The sequence below is a fragment of the Psammomys obesus genome, unplaced genomic scaffold (assembly GCF_907164565.1).
Source record: "Psammomys obesus unplaced genomic scaffold, mPsaObe1.curated_primary_1811, whole genome shotgun sequence".
Taxonomy (NCBI): Eukaryota; Metazoa; Chordata; class Mammalia; order Rodentia; family Muridae; genus Psammomys; species Psammomys obesus.
In genome coordinates, this window is record NW_026596064.1 from 16,291,453 (window position 1) to 16,310,395 (window position 18,943).

Below are 18,943 nucleotides of genomic sequence, written 5' to 3' on the forward strand. Positions count from 1 at the left end.
AGAACTGCGTCTCCTGAACAGATTATAAGAGTTGATGGAACTGAAATGCTTTTACATTACATCCATGGTTCCTTAAAATCATCTTCAAAGTACTAATGTGTAACTGCCTGTCTCTAGAGTATGCTTATCCCATGTTTTACACCCAACACATAGAACCCGCCTCCTTCTTAACTCTATCTGTGCCCTTCTTACGGAAGTATTGCCTTGCCTGACAAATGTGAGTGCCCTAGAGTCAAGGTTCCTGTTTGGGCACCGCTTGTAAAATCCTGCACAGCTTTGGGATTGACCTGACTGGAACATCAGGGAATGAAGAAATGCAGACACATGTACAGAACGGCTGTGATGGAGTGAGCCATGTACTCTGGTGGAGACTCCTCAGCGGTCCAGAAACTCAAGAGCGTCGGCACGAGGAGGCAGGTTTATTGTGTGCAGCTGAATGAGGAGGCTAGCTAACCTTGCCAGGGGTTCTCTGTAGGAGAGGCGTCTCCGGCTACGGTCACCTGGGAGGAGGAAGCTGCAGCAAATACTTTCTACACATAGTGCTAACATTTGGCACCCTTGACGCGACCGTGATCACATCAACAGCACACATTCACGGGGACCTCATCCGGTCCCTACAACTGAACGGTGTGATGTAGCAGGTAAATGGTGCTGTCTAAACAGGGAAGTCTTCCTGTCAATAAGATACACGTGCATGATAGAAATGACTCTCAAAGAACATGTAATAGATAAAGGCATCACCTTATGGAACAGCATGGTCTCGGGCCTTGTGTCTGAGTGTTAAGTAATTTGCTTCCCAAGGTCTACCTGCTGTCTTTTACAAGCAGACACTCACGTACCCCCAAAATGATGTGTGTAACCTTGCCTAACAACTTGTTCCTGTTTGACCAAGAAAAAGCTGACACATCTGGGCAGGGCAAATGGGTAAGTTGTGGATCAGGGCCTTGGGATTTGGGGACAGGAGAGGATCTTGGGAAGGAGATGGTAGAGGAGGAAGAGGAAGAAGGAAGAAGAAAAGGGCCATGGGTTAGCATGGGAGAAGCACATGGCTGGTGTGGATGGAGGAATTGGCCCAGGAGAGAGAATAAGTGAGTAGTTATGGAATTATGAATGGGAGGGAGCCTGGGATGGGGTTGGGAGGTAAAGACAGAATAGAGGATTAATATCTGCCCTGCTCCGGGTGAAATAAGGCTACTGTAAAATCTAACATGTGTCTATGGCTTTTATTGATTGTGATAGCTGGTTAGATATACTGCTCTAAGAATTATAGAGCAAATAATAGACATTATTAGTTCTTTACCATTAAATTAACTGCAACAAGCTTACATTACTACATTTGCATGTGTGCTTATAACTGCCTTCAAAGAGGTTACACAATACACATTCCCACTGAAACTACAGATCTCTGCCAGACAAGGTAGCACATCCCTTTAATCCCAGCACTCAGGAAGGAAAGGCAAGCAGATCTTGTAGGCCAGCCTGGTCTACAAAGTGAGTCCAGGACAGCCAAGGCTACACTGTCTTGGAAAAAGAAGAAGAAGAAGAAGAAAAAGAAGAAGAAGAAGAAGAGGAGGAGGAGGAGGAGGAGGAGGAGGAAGAAGCATATGTCTGTGTAAGTCAGCTTCCCAATATTGTGAGAGTCCTTGGTTACCAGTAGAGGAAATGGGGCTCCCTTGCTTTTATTTTTCGCTACTGATTTTATTGTTCTGTTTGAGAGACTGAGCAGCTATGATTCTGATTCTTTTATTTGCTCATGTTTTTGTTGTTTGTTGGCGCTTTTTTTTCTAGGTCAGTAATAATTAGTTCTTCATGCCCTTAGCACTAGCAATTAATTTCTCCTACTTTGCTCAACCTCCTGTGACTTCTGTGTGGTATTTTTTTGTCTCAAGCTTCACTGCTTATATAAGCCAATTTGTTCATCTTTGCCTTTCCTATTAATGTGTGCTACTGGAGAAGATGAAGAAAAGAACACAGACACAGAATAACTCAAAAGCCCTCAAAATGAAAACAGAAAATACTCTCTGGAGGGAAATCAGAACATAGGGTGATGTAGTCGTTACCAGAATTGAGCCTAGCATAAGCTAAACCTAGAATTGCAATTGAGGGAATATTCCAGAATAGTCTGAGAAGCTCAGGAGAGGATCTGAACTGAGTCACATCATCCAAAGATCTGTTCTTTTCTATGACTCATTGAGAGTGATTCCTAGTTCTTTTGTGAGATAAAGTAGTGGCTAAGATCAATACCATTTACGGATATCTTAAGCATTTTCTAAGCGTTGGTTTTAAGTGCTTCAAAGCACCAGGGAACCAGTGTGGGGAGGGGGATAATGATCTCTGCTTCGTGAAGCTCATATTCTGGTAAGGAGAGGTAGATAACAGGCATAATAAAAGGTAAACTACGTGATAAGTTAGGAAGGGATAAGATAGCAAGATAAGAGAGACTGAGAGGATGAGGGATGAGAGAACCTCTGGGATTCAGACTTTAAGTAGGATCAAGGCAGGCTTCAATAGGAAGGAATGTAAAGAAAGGAAGTTGAGGAGATTAGATGGATGGTGGCTGAACTGAAGGAGCCAGAGCAGGAGTGTCAGTCTGGCTGGATGAAGGAAAGAGGGAGAGAATGGGTACACACACACACGGAGAAGTGATGGGGACTGAAGTTAAGGGAGAGGGGAGTGTTCCTTAAAGACCATGTAAAGACTTTTGGGTTTTACTCTGAACTGATAAGAGCATTTACAGTCAAGTGAACGGGGAAACAGTAAGCGCTGCTCACTCTACCTGTGTGCCCAGTCCTTAAAACTTCTTCTGTATCTCTGTGACAACCTGAATTATTCTCTCTTATGTGTTTAGTGAGGAGTGTTAGATTCATATTGGGAAGAGCTCTAGGTCCTTAGATACCTTTTGAATTTGTACACTGTTAACAGACAAGAATTGGGAAGTGGAAACAGATGAAGGAAATGGAAAACTGAGCAAATGTATCCGTAGTCCCTGGTATCAGGCACAGAGAAGGGAATTAGGGTGGTAAGTGTAGTCAAAATCAACCCCCTGCCCCAGGGAATGTGCCAGCAGGCTGTTACCTCATGAGCACATTGTAACAAAGACAAGAGGAACAAAATCAGCACTGTGCGGTCAGCAATCCTGGATGAGGTTTCTAAACCAAAGTCTGAGGTTGGATATAGTGGTGAATGCCTCTAATCTCAGAGCTCAGGGGATACAGGGAGGGCCGGGGGGTGGGGCGCTGAAAGGTCTTCATAATTACGCGAAGTCCCATTCATTTTCATATTCTTGGTTTCATAGATTGATGAACACAGTGAGGAACCCAAGGACGGGTTTCTCAGAGATGGAGGGATAGTGCCCTGAGCAGAAGAGTGGGCAGCTGTTGTTGACCTTGGCAGCTGCAAGAAGGAGCAGGTTGAAGGCTGTGCTGTCTAGTGGAAAGAAAACAGGCAGAACCAGCAGCGAGTGTCTTGAGAAATTACCCCAAGGGGTGAGTGCGGCTTTGGGATGCACAAGGATGTAGTTCATTGAGGTGACAATTGCCCCCCCCCCCATTTCTTTATCCAGCCCTCGGGTGTCACTTTTCTTCTCATATTTGGGCTTAGGCTGGTTGTAAAACAGAATTCTATCTCTAAGGCAGTCAGGTGTGGGAGACCCCAGACCCTGTCGGGACACACTTGTTAAGCACTTGCTATCTACATCAGAGGCCATCGATGGTTCCGTCATCCATTTCCACCAGAGAATACTGTCTGCAAAAGCTAAACTCTGGCACACTGATATTGGCTTACTCCTGATGGTCCCTGGAGGCCCTTTAGTTACTCCACTTCTACCTGCCTATGGCCCCAACACACCAGAACAGGAGAGGTTGAGGCCCAACTGTGCTACAGGGCAAGACCATGTCTCAAAGGCTGGGAAAAAAAGAAAAGGAAAGGAAAAGAAAAGAAAAGAAACCTACCACAAACAACAAGCTGAACACTACACAAGAGGATTTTCCTGGAGTCCACTCAAAGGGAGTAGCATATACGGGATGCGGCAATGGAGAAGTAATAGGTTCAGACCTGGGTCTGACTCCCGCTCTGTTCTCAGTTATTGGACCACATCAAACAAATGTGCTTTAAGTCTCCTCGTTTATAGAATAGTCATCTGTAGGATGAGTTGTTGTAGGAATTAATTAAAATATAGTGTATAGAAAATCTAAAAGTCCTGATGTGCTGAGTGCTAAGTGTTTGCTGTTCTTATGGTGGCAGCAATCCTTTTCTACAGGACAAGAATAACAATTCTTCAGAACCCTGCTGTGTAAGCTAACTGAAGCAAACATGTTGAGGCCGTGGATACAGTGAACTGCCAAAGAAAAAAGTAATCATCGGTGGCCTTGTGGTGTTGATAATTTGAACAGCCTGTATCTTGTGACCAGCAGAAACCTAATGGAGGTTAGTAGTTGGAGGAGGGCATGGTCAGATCCAGCTTTGTATTAGATGTAGTGTAGACAGGAAGGGGCAAGTCATAGCAGATACGACAGGAAACCACAGAAATGGAGGGAGAAATGATAGTGATTTGAACTAAGATAATGGCCTTGGGATTAATAAAAGTTTACGGGGGTAACCTCGGCAAGAGTTGGTTCTTGGCCAGTCATGGATGTGGTGGTAGGCTACAGCGCCATTTTCTGAGATTGTGGAAACAAAACAGAACGCTTGGCTGGGGAGGGAAGTAATGGGAGTCTCGAGTACGTTCAATCTGTGTTGTCTTGAGCTGTCCTGGTAGACACATCTCACAATTGAATAGGAAGGTTCTAGGAGATCTGGGCTGCACTGGACAGCTGGGTCCAGTACTAGAAATTCTGTTCCCAGTAGGGACAAGACAGCAGCCATAGAAACATGTCAGGAGAGGATGTTTTTAAACTGGGGAGGCTTGAGAGCAAGTACTAAACGCCTGCCTCCTTTTGTTGCTATTAGAGACAGAGTCTCATTACATAGCCTAGGCGCCCTTGAGCTCCACAGGTTCCTGTCTCAACTTCCTGAATATCAGGAAAGCCCTCCTGTTCACAGAAACACCGCACCATGAATCGGCTTTATACTTAAGAACATCACAGGTAGAGAATCCAGACAGGAAATGAAACTCTCAGACTTACTGGAGGTCAAAGCTGGCATGGAAGCATTACCCACCATCCATATACCACATGGCACAACTTTGGTGGAAAACAGGTTGAACAAACCTGGGAGGACCAAAGAGGAGAATGCACCCTGATGATTAGCATTGGGATGCGCAGGTCTGACCTGACCAGCTGTGGTCAGATAAAGAAAAACTAAAAACTAGCGGGGTGGTGGTGGCGCACACACACTATGAACAGAATACAGCTCAGGTAAGAAATTTTTGTCTACCAAAGAAAAGGGACTTTATTTTCCTAGATCTTGCCCTAGTTTTAAATACGCAAACTATCATAACTTCTCCTTTTCAGGGAGCTAAGATGTTCACATTAATATTCTTTCCCTGGATCTATATAGAGAGCAGATAAACAGCTAACTTATTCATTTATTAGACAGCCTCACCCTGTAGCCCAAGCTGGCCTCACCTTCACCATTCTCCTGCCTCAGCCTCCCAAGTGTTGAGATTACAGTTGTTGTTTTTTTTCTATATTCTTTGCCCTCCACAAATGTCTTTTCTTCTCTTTCCCTCTCTTCCTGTAACTCCTAATGTATTTGGGATGGTATTTTTGTACTGTTTAAGTACGTTTTTACAGTTATTTGTCTTTGTGCACATGTGGTCAAGTGCCTGGCCATGCAGTATGTGTGAAGGTCAGGGGACAACATGTGGAAGTCTGTTTTGTCATTCCCCCATATGGGTTCTGGGGCCAAACTCAGGTGGTTAGGTTTGGCAGCATGTGCCTTTACCTCCTGAGCCATCTCTCACTGGCATCGTTTTCATAAACAAAGTAATGAGTTTCACTTAACCATGTTAATAAAATAACAATAACTACTATTATTATTATCAGTGTGTGCGTGCACACTATGTGTCTCTGTGGCATGCACGCCGTGGCTCGAGTGTGGCGGTCAGAGGACAACTGTAGGGTCTGTTCTCTTCTCCCACCTCTTTGTGGGTTCCAAGAATGACCGCAGGTTTCCAGGCTTACAGGAGAAGCACAGTCACTTGCTGAGCCGTCTCATTTGCCCCTATTTAGCCTTTCTTCCTTTTTCTTAGATTCATGTTAGTTTTAGTTCTGTGTATGTGTGTGATGCGCACGTCCGGGTGCAGCTCCATATCAGAGCCCCTCGAAACTGGAGTTACAGACGGTTGTGAACCACCTGACTTGAGTGCCAGGAGTTGAACTGTGGTCCTCTGCAAGAATAGTATCGACTCTTAACCACGAAGCCATCTTTCTAGACTCTCGTTTAGCCTTCCTTAATTTCAATGTGTTTTAACACATTCCCGAACTTTTTTTTTTCCTCTCGGTACTACACTGAGATTACAGACAGTGTTTAACTACCAGGCTTCCGAGTGTAAACCCTGGGTCTGCTCCTACATCTTTTGTTTTGTTTTGCTGTTGTTTATTCTTCTCTCATACAACACACCCTGACCACAGTTTCCCCTCCCTCCACTCCATCTGGTTCCCCACCTCCCCTCTCCTCTGTTTCCCTTCAGAAAAAAGCAGAGCTCTCAGGGACATCAACCAAACAAGTTACAGTAATACACAGACCCTCATATCAGGGGTGGGTGAGGCAACGCAGTAGGAAGAAAAGGGCAGCCAAAAGAGTCAGAGACACCCCCTCTGCCACTGTGAGGGCTCCCACAAAAACACCGAGCTAACAACCACAACACATTTGCAGAGGACCTAGTACAGGCCCGTGGAGGCTCCATGATTGCTGCTTCGGTCTCTGTCCGCTCCTATGAGTCCAGGTTCGTTGATTCTGTAGGCTGTGTTCTTGTGGCGTCCTTGGCCTCTCTGACTCCTACACTTTTTCCTCCCCACTTCTGTGGGGTTCCCGGCTGTTCCTACCTCTCATGCTTCTGGATTCTTTCAACTTCCTGTGTCTCCTGTCTTCCCTATGCCTTTAAACCGGCATAACAATCGTACTTCCCTTATTTTTTTACGGATTGGATGAGCTAATCGGTGTTAATGTTAAAATTTTCTGGCATACAGGGAACGTTGTGTCAAGTATCACGAGTACCAATTTCTTTATCTCACACGCTGCCCCATGTGAGACAGGGCTCACACTGGCCCTGTGTCAAAGATGTCTCACAAATAATGAGCAGGTAGGCATAAACTTAGGAACTTACCCAAGACTACAAAACTAGAAATGAACCAAAACAGGAGTCAAGCCCGCATACCTCTCACTCCCATTCTATAATGCTTTCTTTAAAAAAAAAAAAAAAAAAAGATTGTTGCATCAATGTGAAATATTAATCTCCAGTTATTGCTCTCTATAACGTAACTGCTGAACTCACAGAATTAACGCATGCATCCCCCATCTATCATAGTTCTACGAACATCTGTACAGCCTCTCACTTTGATTCAAGTCAGGCCACCTAAAGTGGTCCACATCCAGATAGGTGCAAGAAACCTTTAGCACAAACCTCAATGCTTACCTTAAGAATCTAAATAGCAGCAACAACAAGAACATATAACAGGAGGTGGAGGGATGGCTCCGTGGTTAAGAGCACTTACTACTCTGGCAGAGGACCCAAATCCCAGCATACACATCAGGCAGCTCACAATTTCTTCCAACTCCAGCTCCAGGGGACCTGATATCCTCAGGTTTGTCTGTGGGTACCTGGTAATAGCTCACACAGGCATCCATCCATACAAATAAATAAACAATACTTTAAAAGAATAGAGTAAAAAAAAGAATATAGATATTAGTTCTTTTCTTAATTGTACAGGTCTGTCTCCCTGGTTTGTTTGCTTCCTGGGCTAGCCTATGCAATAGTTTTAGAAAGCAAGCATGTTCTTTATGCCCAGTACTAAACTTTTTTTTATCACCTGAATCACCTAACTCACAAAATTAAGGTTCTTTCCCAGTGGGAGCGGGGCCATCTCTGACTCTTTTGCCTGCTTTTGGGACCCTTTTTCTCTTCCTGGGCTACCTTGTCCAGCCATATGCAGGTATGTGAGTACCAGTCTTATTGTAACTTAAATGCTATAAACGGTTGATATCCTTGGAGGCCTTCTCTTTCCTGAAGGGGAACAGAGGAGGCGTGGATCTAAAGGAAAGGAGAGATGGTAGTGGAGGGACTCAGGAGAGGAGAGAGGGAAACTGGAGTCAGGATGCAATATGCAAGTGAGTGAATAAATAAATAAATAAATAAATTTCAAAACATTTTTTTTCTTTTTCTCTTAATGTCTCACGACCATTTTCCCCTCTGTCTATAACCTAAGATTGAATCCTATGAGCTCAAACACGAAGAAAGACTTTGCCACACCCAGGTCCCCCAAAAATGCACAAGAGGAGTTCACATGTGCTGCAAGAACAAAATATCATCTCCAAGACGGTTTATTCATCGTGTGAAGGGTGGAAAATCCAAGATTAAAGTACTGACAGACCCAGAGTCTGACAAGAAATCCCTTTGTGGGTCAGATATGGCGCCTCTCATCTGTCCTCACATGGTGGAAGAAACAAGGGCCTCTCTCACAGCAATACTGATCTCATCGTGATAGTGTTACCTTGACAACCCAGCTATTTCCCAGGGACTCTACCTGGGAAATAGATTTCAAAGATTTCAAAGAATGAATTTGGGGGGGGGGGGAACACAAAAGTCAGACTATAAGCAGAGCGGTACATAAATTCTGTTTACCAAAAGCATAGAAACAGGAGAGTTATAGAAATCTAGATGCAAGAGTAATGAAGATAAAAGTCACTGGACAAACAGAAAAGCTTGAGAATTAGCCTCACCTCCAAATGTCCACTATGTCTACAGCTTTGTCCAGCAATGCATAGAAGGACTTTAGCAAACATATTCATGATGATTTGGGGACCTGTTTCTTAGGTACCTGTTTCTTAGGCTCTTCTTGGTTGGCAAAGCACCCGAATAACGTCATCACCAAAAGCAAAGCAAACCTGATGTAGAGAAGGCCTAGAGCATATTCCCTCCGCTCTGAACTCACGAAGTCACCCAACACTGATGTGCACCCCAGTCAGCCAGGCACATGACACAAAGGATTTTAATCTTCTTTCATTTTGCACTTAAGACCTCTGCATTTTACTCAGAGTTTAACATGTTGGAAGAACGAGGTTAACTAAAACAAATCTTTAAACAAAAGATAAAAACAGAGATGAAGCAAGACTCTGGTACTATTTAACAGTCCAGACTGATTATCCCCTTGTTTTTGTGGGTGTTTTGTTTTGTTTTTGATCAGTCAGTGTCAGAAGAAAAACCAGGAATTCTACTGACTCCAGACCTGGCAGGTTCTCGGGAAGAGATCATTCAAATGTTTTAATAGTAGTCAGAGTCACGGAACCTTTTCTCTGAAACAAAACACAATATGGGGGAGAGAGAGAGAGAAAGAAAACATAAAAGTCAGTTTTTTGTTGGAAGCAGATCGGCTGCAATGCGTCCCTAGAGCCACACAAGAAGGAAGAGCTGTAAGCAATGAATTCTCTGTTCCCTCTAATAATCGTAGCTCTCTAAAGGGCTCTAAAACTACTCTCAGAGTATTTTCTTAATTGCTGTCCACTTATAAAAGGTAACTTTGACTTACCAGTTCATTCATTCGTTCACTCAACAGATATTTTTGGAGAACAATTAGAGAAGAACAAAGGAAACAGGAAGGGAAAAAAATAGTATTTCCTACCAACTTTCAGAGATAAAAAGAGAAAAGAGAAACATAGGCTCAGAGCCTCCGGGTAGCCCTCCCTTGTCTGTTAGGTGTGTGGGACTGGGAAATATAGCCAGGAAGTTGATGTCATAGGTCAGCAACTCACATCACATTCCAGGATGCTCTGGGGGAAAATCATCACAAATAAGGAAAGACTGCAGACTGGACCATTCTCCTTCCTATTTCTCTACAAACTTCTAGCTTAGAATGTTACAACTTCTGTTGTTCCTCTTCAATTCTCATCACTCTTTGACTTAGCTGCTACTCTTGCAAGCTTTCCATTTCTTTTATTTATCTCTTTTTACTTTTTATTACAATTTATTCACTTTGTATCCCAGCTGTAGCCCCCTCCCTTGTCCTCTCCCTCCTTCTTCTCCTCCTATGCCCCTCCCCAGTCAACTGATAGGGGAGGTCCGCCTCCCCTTTCATACAACCCTAACCTATCAGGTCTCATCAGCGCTGGCTGCATTGTCTTCCTCTGTGGCCTCGTAAGGCTGCTTCCCTCCCCATCAGGGGTAGGTGATCAAAGAGCCAGCCACTGAGTTCATGTTAGAGACAGTCCCTGTTTCCCTTACTAGAGAACCCACTTGGAGACTGAGCTGCCAAAGGACACCGTGATCAGAACAAAATGACAGCCTACAGCCTGGGAAAGGATCTTCACCAACCCTATATCTGACAGGGCTAATATCCAGAATATATAAAAATCTCAAGAAATTAAAGAGCAACAAATCAAGTAAACCAATTTAAAAAATGGGCTACATTGCTAAACAGAGAATTCTCAATAGAGGAATATTGAATGGCTGAGAAACACTTAAAGAAATGCTCAGTGTCCTTAGTCATCAGGGAAATGCAAATCAAAATGACCCTGAGATTCCATCTTACACCCATCAGAATGGCTAAGATCAAAAACTCAAGTGACAACACATATTGGAGAGGATGTGGAGAAAGGAAAAACCTCCTCCATTGCTGGTGGGAATGTAAACTTGTACAACCACTTTGGAAATCAATCTGGCACTTTCTCAGAAAATTAAGATTAGTTCTACCTCAAGATATACCTATATTACTCCTAGGCATATATCCAACAAGTATACAACAAGGATATTTGCTCAACCATGTTCGTAGCAGCTTTATTCATAATAGCCAGAATCTGGAAACAACCTGGATGTCCCTCAACTGAGGAATGGATGCAGAAATTGTGGTACATTTACACAAAAGAATAATTCTCAGCAATTAAAAACAAGGGAATCATGAAATTTGCAGGCAAATGGTGGGAACTAGAAAAGGTCATCCTGAGTGATGTATCCCAGAAGCAAAAAGATACATATGGTATATCACTTATAAATGGATATTAGACATATAATATAGGATAAACATACTAAGATCTGTACACCTAAAGAAGCTAAGCAAGAAGGAGGACCCTGCGTAAGATGCTCAATCCATTTCTTAATTCTTGGTGTCAATGTCATTATTCCATGTGTATCCATCCATTTGAGCCTTCTAAGCTCTTCTCTTCTAAGATCTCTGCCTACATTTTATTTCAGTCACTCTCCCATGGCTAGTACTTAGATTACATCATTAGCAATAGCTATGCCTCTTTCCTTTCTCAATGCCAAGCATCTTCCTATTCAACCATTGCCTCTGTCTTTCCAATTAACCATCTCAAGCCCCCCAACTCAAATAGCTTTTTGAAAAGCACCAGGACCTAGAATCCAATGACCCTATGACTTTTGAGGAGATATTGAGGGTTGGATCTAGGGCCGCATGGATGTTAGACAAGTGTTCTACCACCAAGACAAACCGCAGCCCTCCTGCCACGTTTTCTCTGTCCTTTCCTCACTTCCATCCTTCATCCTTCCCATTCAGCTTAAATCCCATGACTGTACGCTCATCTGTTTCCATCAGTTACGCACGACAAAACCCTAACATGCGGTTGACCCAACACTATTACCATTGTGTGTCTACACTCATATAACTAAGTGAGATTGGAGAATAACACACAAGAAATGCCCAGTATCCTCATTTTAATGTAATGGTTGTGGACTTTAAAAACGCCTTTGGCGCTACAAAAAAAACAAACAAACAAACCCAAAAAACTCAAACTGTTTTATTTGCCTTCTAGCTGATTGCTTTATTATTTCTCAACGCTGCCATGCCTAACCTTACACTCACTCATGAGCTGGTGCCTATTTAACGTCTCCTCTCAAATAATCTATTCTCCGTCTTCATCTTTCTTGATTCACCAGCAGCATTCTGCACAATTAAACATTCCTCCATCCCGGAAAAGCTCTTCTCCTTGGCTTTCACCTTGTGACATTCTCCTGGTTTCCAGCCTCTCTCGCTGCCCATGCCTCCTCAGGCTCCTTTACTGTGATCCCGTCATCATACTGTGCTCCTTCCCTGACCCACAAAGGCAGCAAAGTGAGTGAAAGATGGAGAAAAGGGTCCGAAGACTTCGACTTTATTTATTTACTAGTTTGCTTTTACATTTATTCTACTTCCACGGCAAGCAGCAGAATTTGAAATCCCTTCCGCAGTCCACAGGTCCCAGGTTTTGCTTCTAAGCCTGTCTCTTTCTCTTAACTGAATATACGACTCCCTATGAAGAATTCCCCCTCCAGTGGCTCACAGGGACTTCTCTAACTAAGCATGCCTCCCCCAAAGAGGCCCCAAGACCTCCTAGACAGTGAATCTACCCACTCACTTGCTGAGAGAAAGTCTTAGTGAGCTTTGGCTCCTCTCTTTCTCTTACATCCTTCATTCAGTCTCTCAACAAATTCTGTTATTCTAACTTCAGAAATGTAACCATAACCCAATCTCTCTTTGTCACTTCCACCCCTAACACATGGGATCGAGACACCATCTTCTCTTACTGGGATTGTAACAACCCAACTGGCCACCTTGGTCCCACCCTCACCTCTCTTGAGTCCACCTTCAAGAGTAACAGGGAAGATCTTTATAAAATACAAGTCAGATCCCTTCACTCCTTCTCTTCCCACGGTGTGAGAAAACCCCAAATCCTCATAAAGGTGCGCTAGAAGCCACACCATGCTGGCCTCCTCTCATCTTTCTGCTATTTTAACTCCCACACTTTGTCATTAACTCTTTCCATCCCAACCCTCAGCGTCCATGCTTCTCCTCAAACCCACCATTCTCCTGCCTCTGGGCCTGGCTTCTACATCTCTGTTCAAGTCTTTGCTGGCACTTCAGATTGAACGAGGCTGGCTATGGACAGCGTAACATTGCAACACCCCCTCTCTACGCCCTTCCTTCTAATCTGCCTCCATTGTTTTGTTTTCCTCTGTGTGGCTATTCACCATAGGCCATAACACGTTTTCCTTTACACCAAAAAGTACTTATAGTGTAAATGTAAATCTTACAAACCGAACACTGCCATATGACCAGCACTCACACCAACAAGTGGACCGTAACCAACACCCTGGAAATCTCCTCATGTTCTTCTAGTCTCTTTGCACCCTCACTCCAAGGCTTACTACCACTCTTCTGACTTCCTTCACACAGCGTAGATGATGTGTCCTGTATTGGATTTCATGTAACTGGGCTCATACGCTGACATAGAACACATTTTAATGAGCTGTTTATTCTGTGTTTCTTTCCCACTAACAGTATGAAAGCTTCAAGAGTGTAAGAATTCCTTTTGTTCACTGAGGTGTATCTAGTACCTACAAAGAGGATATGGCCCAGAGTTGGAGCTCAACAAATAGTTGATGTGCAAATGGACAAAATATTGAACAAATAGAGATGAGCATAAGAGAGGGGCTTCAAAACCGAGTCAAGTCTTGGGAAATGTTAAGGAGTTTGTGAGGCAGATCAAGAAGAGAAAGGTATTCCAAGAAAGGCAGAGTCTGCACGAAGGCATGACGCTATGAAAAAAACATTGTCTGAAAGCCACAGGGATTGGTAAGCCCAGAGCAATGAGCAGTGGCTATGTGATGAGACCTGGCAGCTTCAGAGCTGGGAAACAGGCAGATGCCAGATCTCAAGCACGTCGTATAAATAAGCAGATGAGAAGATGTGAAGAGCAGTAAAATATGACGGTTTCTTAGGTGTTTCTAGGACATTTTAAGGATGTTGAAATTTAAGGGGATTTAAGAAAAACAGTATTTTTGAAGTCAACTCATTAATAATGCATCCTAGTGTTCTCAGAACAGTCTGAGGCCCCCTGTCATGTTCACAGACTTACCAAGCTCTGTAAGTGTGTGGGGAAAGCTTAGAAATCTGGCAGATAAGTGAGCCTCTCTTCTTCCCTTTGAAGGAAAAATTTCCAGCCCTTGTGGGAAATTTAAATGCATGAGTCTATCCGCTTTGTCCTGTTTTGCCAGACTGTGGGAAGGAGGTGGGAGCTCTGCCTCCCTCATCTATGAGACATAGCTCTGAGGAGCCAGCACCCCACATGGGAAGACAAGAGGTGCTCTGGGTGTCTTTACACCCCCAAAGGCTTACATCCGACACCAGTGGTTCTCAGACCTGAGTGTGGGTCAGAGTCACCTTGAGGCCATATTAAAACTCAGCGCTAAGTCTCTCCCAGGATCTACTTTCCACAGGTCACGATGGGCCCCGAGAACTGGCTGTCCTCAGGTTCCCTGTGGTGACAGTGTTGCTGGCCTGAAGGATCACTACCTTGCACACTTGCCTGCCTCCTAAACCAGGCCAAGAGTCTTATAATGTCTTCTTTTGATTCTTGTAGAGGTTCGAATGCTCCATCCCTCTCACCCCTGAGCTTCAGCTTTGCCTTCTCTTACTAAATGTTTCCCTTACTAAATTTTATCACATAAAATATAGGCCACCTAGTTAAATTTGATAACTAATATTAGTATACTTCAGGTTTATAATATTCGACATTACTGGATACCTAAAATTCAAATTTTGTGTTCATTAGTCAAGATTTGGGTCAAATTATTGGTCCTAATTTCTTCTAATGGAAAGGGACAGTAACAGCAATTATCTTGCTGGCTAAGTTAAGGGCCTAACATTTGTGGGCTGGGGAGATGGCTGCACGAGCATGAGGGCCTGAGGATGGCTCTCCAGCACGCAAAAATTGGGTGCAGCAGCGTTCATCCGTTATCTCCCAGGGCTGGGAGAGCAGTCAGACAGATTCCTAGAGTTAGCTCAGTTGGCGCAGCTGAATCTGTGAGCCCCAGATTCAGTGAAAACTTCTCTCAAAAAAATAAAGTGGAGAACCGGATGGTAGTGGTGGTTCACACCTTTGATCCCCGTACTTGGGAGGCAGAGGCAGGAGGATCTCTGTGAGTTCAAGGCCAGCCTGGCCTACAGAGCAAGTTCCAGGACAGCCAGGGCTGCGCAGAGAAACCCTATCTCAAAACAAAACAAATAAATAAAGCAGAGAGCAACTGAGGAAGAATACTAGCACCAGCCTGTGGCCTCCATGCTTGCACACACACAACCACACCTGCAACCCGGAACACACATGCACACACAGACACATGTACATGTACACACACACGACATATGAGACGTTCCAGGCACGTGGTAAGAGGCCAACAAATACCGGCTGTGACTCCTCAAGTGTTTAGCAGAGGCGCAGAAGCCTCACCAGGAGTAAAATGGCTGAGTCACTGGGGACAAGAGCTGTCACCCCCTGAGACAAGATCTTTTTTTCAAACCCAGAGAGGCTCCACCCCCCTACCCTTTCCGACCCCTGGCTACAAGCTTGTGTTCCTGAGGCTTCCTTAAATCCCCCACAGTGCTCAGAAGGCCTGCTCAGTAAATACTGTGACTTCAGTGTGCCGAAGCATGACCCGTTCTCCTCTCCCCTGCCACCCGCACTCACTCGGGTACCGCCGAATGGATCTGATGGGCCGGTTGTTTTCATTCGTCTCTGAGATGTGGCACACGTATTTTTCATTTAACTTGACCGGATATCTGAGGACAGAGTACACGCGGTACAGGCCGTTCATCTGCTCCTCCAGGATCTCCACTGTGCTGTGGTTGCTCAGGTCCCTCTCTCCCCGGTCCAGCCAGGTCACATTGGGTGTGAGGTACCAGCCCTTAGACGTGCACGTAACCACATCTTCATCGTCAATCTTGTCAAACTTCACCTGGGGCATTTCAGAATCTGGTTGGGGGAAAAAAAAATAATAACAAAACAATTAGTTCCTTTTTTGTTTTCGTCCCAGGAGGCCTGAGCCTTGGGTGTTTATACTAACCCTGATGGAGACAGCGTGTTCTGAGAGGTTCACTGAAGCTAAAATTTTGGACCAAACATAGAGAGAAACAGGATATGCGCGCCCTCTTTCATCTAGCCCCACACTGCTGCTGTCTTTATTTGGAGAATCTTTCCCTCTTGGTGTGCGTTCATTCCAGACTCCCCGCTGACCCCAGATGCCTCGGCTGAGAATCACAGCCAGATCTTATCTGACCTCCGAAGTTAAGCAGGGTCGGGCCGACTTAGCTAGGACAATCACGGAAGATAAATCATAAATGTGGCACATTCCCATAATTTCAGAGGGCTGAGGGAGGGGGACTGCTGTGAGTTCAAGGCCAGTCTGACCTACATAGAAAGATCCTATCAATAATAATAATAATAATAATAATAATAATAATAATAATAAAAAACAATCCTCACCACCTCCTCATCTCTTTCAGCTCTTACTCTGGAGGGAGTCTGCCTTGCTGGACTCAGAGCACCCTAGGCTCTCTGTCAGAAAGAACAGTTTTCCACACAACACTGGAGAGCAAGGATCCTGGGGGAATACGGATTCAGCCCAATCAATGATTTTTGAAAATATTTTTTAGATTTTTAAAAAATTTTTATTTTATGTTTATGTGTTGCGTGCACATATGTCAAAGCAACATATACATGCCCAGTGCTCATGGAGGCCGGAAGGGTGGTTAGGTCTTCTGGAACTGGAGTTACAGACAATTGTGAGCCATGTAGGTGCTTGGAATGGAACCAAGGCTCTCAACTGAGAAGCCATCTCTCCATTCCTGAAACCTATGCTTCAAAGGTAGGAAGAGGGAAGCCTAGAGAAGCTAATGGATTGCCCGGTGTCATCCAGAATTAGAAATCCAGCCTCCAATTTCCCAGCTCAGTACCGGTCACTCTAAACTGTCTATGGCCTTAGCATCTTCCTACGGGACTATTGTGAGGTGTCACTATAGTCGGGGGTGTCACAATGTGTAACTTTTGGGATTCAACCAGCACAGGTTCGGTTTCCCTTCTGTCCGTGATAAATTAGTGAGCGACGCTTAGAGGCTCAGACACAGCACCTCTTGTTCAGAGAAACAGCTTTAGGTAAAGAAAATCAATATTCCATTACCCTTAGAATAGGAATGAAATAATTTGATCTAGAAAAAGGAGACGACCGGGAGAAAAAAAAAAAAAAAAAAACTAGAACCTATCCTTCTGAACCGAGAGCAAACTGGAAACCAAGTTCATCAGCGAAGCTCCTTTACCTTCTACAACCAGCTTTACTGTACTCTCTCCTCTCCCGTTAGGGGTGACAGCTGAGCACTTGTACAAAGCTTCGTCGGAGAAATCCACGTTTCGTAGTTGAAGGGACAGAACGCCCTCAGAAATTTCACTCGGGTCCACAGAGACTCTACCCTCATATAAAGCATTTTGATCTTCAAGTTGCTCTGCGTTATCGTAAAACTGATAAACCACCTTCGTGAAAACTTGAAAGAAATCATAATATCTGAAAAAGCGATAAAACTCACGATCTTCCACTTCATATTCCTCTATTATGTCTTCTCTTTCCCAGTAAAACTCAAGGTTTTCTGTGCCCTCTATAAAGGAGAATTCACAATCCAGGATTACATCCGTGAACGGGTGGGCCCGTACCTCTTCTGTCGACACTGGATTGTCAAAGAAGAAATAAAGTTAGTAGAGATCAGTGACCATGGCACTGCCTGAGGGACAACAGATGACACAGAGCAGGATTTCCTGGAGGGGACTGGTCATTTATAAAGTCACAAGAAGACTGGAGAAATGAGCCAAAGACATGCAGGGAAGATGAGGCTTGGAGTGTGTGTGTGTGTGTGTGTGTGTGTGTGTGTGTGTGTGTGTGTGTGTCCTGCCTGCCCCTGCATTCTGCTAGGCACAGAATGACACAGCAGAATAGATCTCTCAGACTGGACCTGTCAGGAAGCTGTGTCGTTGCCACTGTTGGCTCCCAAACCAAGCTGTGCTTGCCAGAGTCTCACTGGCAAAAGAAAACTGTCCAGTCACTGCACACCATAATCTTTTCATCTCTTCAGTCAGTTGCCAGCACAGCCCTTATGTAAACACAGCTGACCAACAGAACAGGCGTCACTCTCAGAACCTTAAGGTCGAAACGATCTTGAATGTTTCTTTACTCTTCACTTCAGTAACCCGGGGAGGCACATTGAAATGGCAGGAAGATGGTTTATACGTGAAATGCTTTCAGTACACTGACGTGTTCTACCTGCCACAGATATGTCCCAACCAGGGCAGAGTTCTCACTAGGGGCCTGTTGGCTGGAGCCCACAGCCATGGACTATTGAGCTCCTGGATTCTTAGCATGGTATAGATTCCTGGCTGTGATAGCTGAAAGAGAGTTGACAGATCACCTGACTGGATGTTTCCAAACTATTCCACCCAGAAGTTGCCACAGACGAATACCATAACAGTGAGATTTCTACTTGCCTGCCATTTCAGTCTCTTTCTCTCTCTCCACTTATAAGGTAAAGGCCCAAGCCAGAATTCTTCTGTAAAACACACTGTGATCAAGACAAAAGTGATTCCCAGGAAGTGAAGTTGCTCACAGTTCCAAATAGCAGATGGGGCTCGGCTGCTCAGATAGTTGGTAAAATATTACTAGGGATGTCTGTGAGGGCATTTTTTATTAGATCAATTGAAAGGACAGGCTTACATAAAGCAGTTATCCTCCCTAATATGAGTGTTCCTCATTCTATGCGAGTCCAGAATAGAACAAAACCAGCTGACTATCCTCCGTAAGAACACCTGTCCAAACTCTTGGGCAATCTTTTTTATGCCTTCACACCTGAAGGGAGACATGGGCTCCTTTTGGGTTTCAGGCCTTTGGACTTAGATCAGAATCATACCTCTGGCTTTCTTGAGATGCCCCCGTTGTGTGTGTGTGTGTGTGTGTGTGTGTGTGTGTGTGTGTGTGTGTGTG

General features: G+C 44.3%; 1 protein-coding gene across 1 annotated transcript in view; it reads right to left on the reverse strand.

The window, feature by feature from the left end:
- Positions 1-9,007: 9,007 nt before the first annotated feature.
- The window catches only part of LOC129689740 (V-set domain-containing T-cell activation inhibitor 1-like), a 13,696-nt gene continuing 3,760 nt past the window's right edge, over positions 9,008-18,943 (reverse strand). The window contains exons 3-5 of the mRNA XM_055625137.1: positions 17,238-17,639; positions 15,613-15,897; positions 9,008-9,453 (exon numbers count right to left, since the gene is read on the reverse strand). Of these exons, the coding sequence (XP_055481112.1) occupies positions 9,422-9,453; positions 15,613-15,897; positions 17,238-17,639 (719 nt within the window). The 3' untranslated portion in view covers positions 9,008-9,421. The remainder of the gene's footprint in view (positions 9,454-15,612; positions 15,898-17,237; positions 17,640-18,943) is intronic.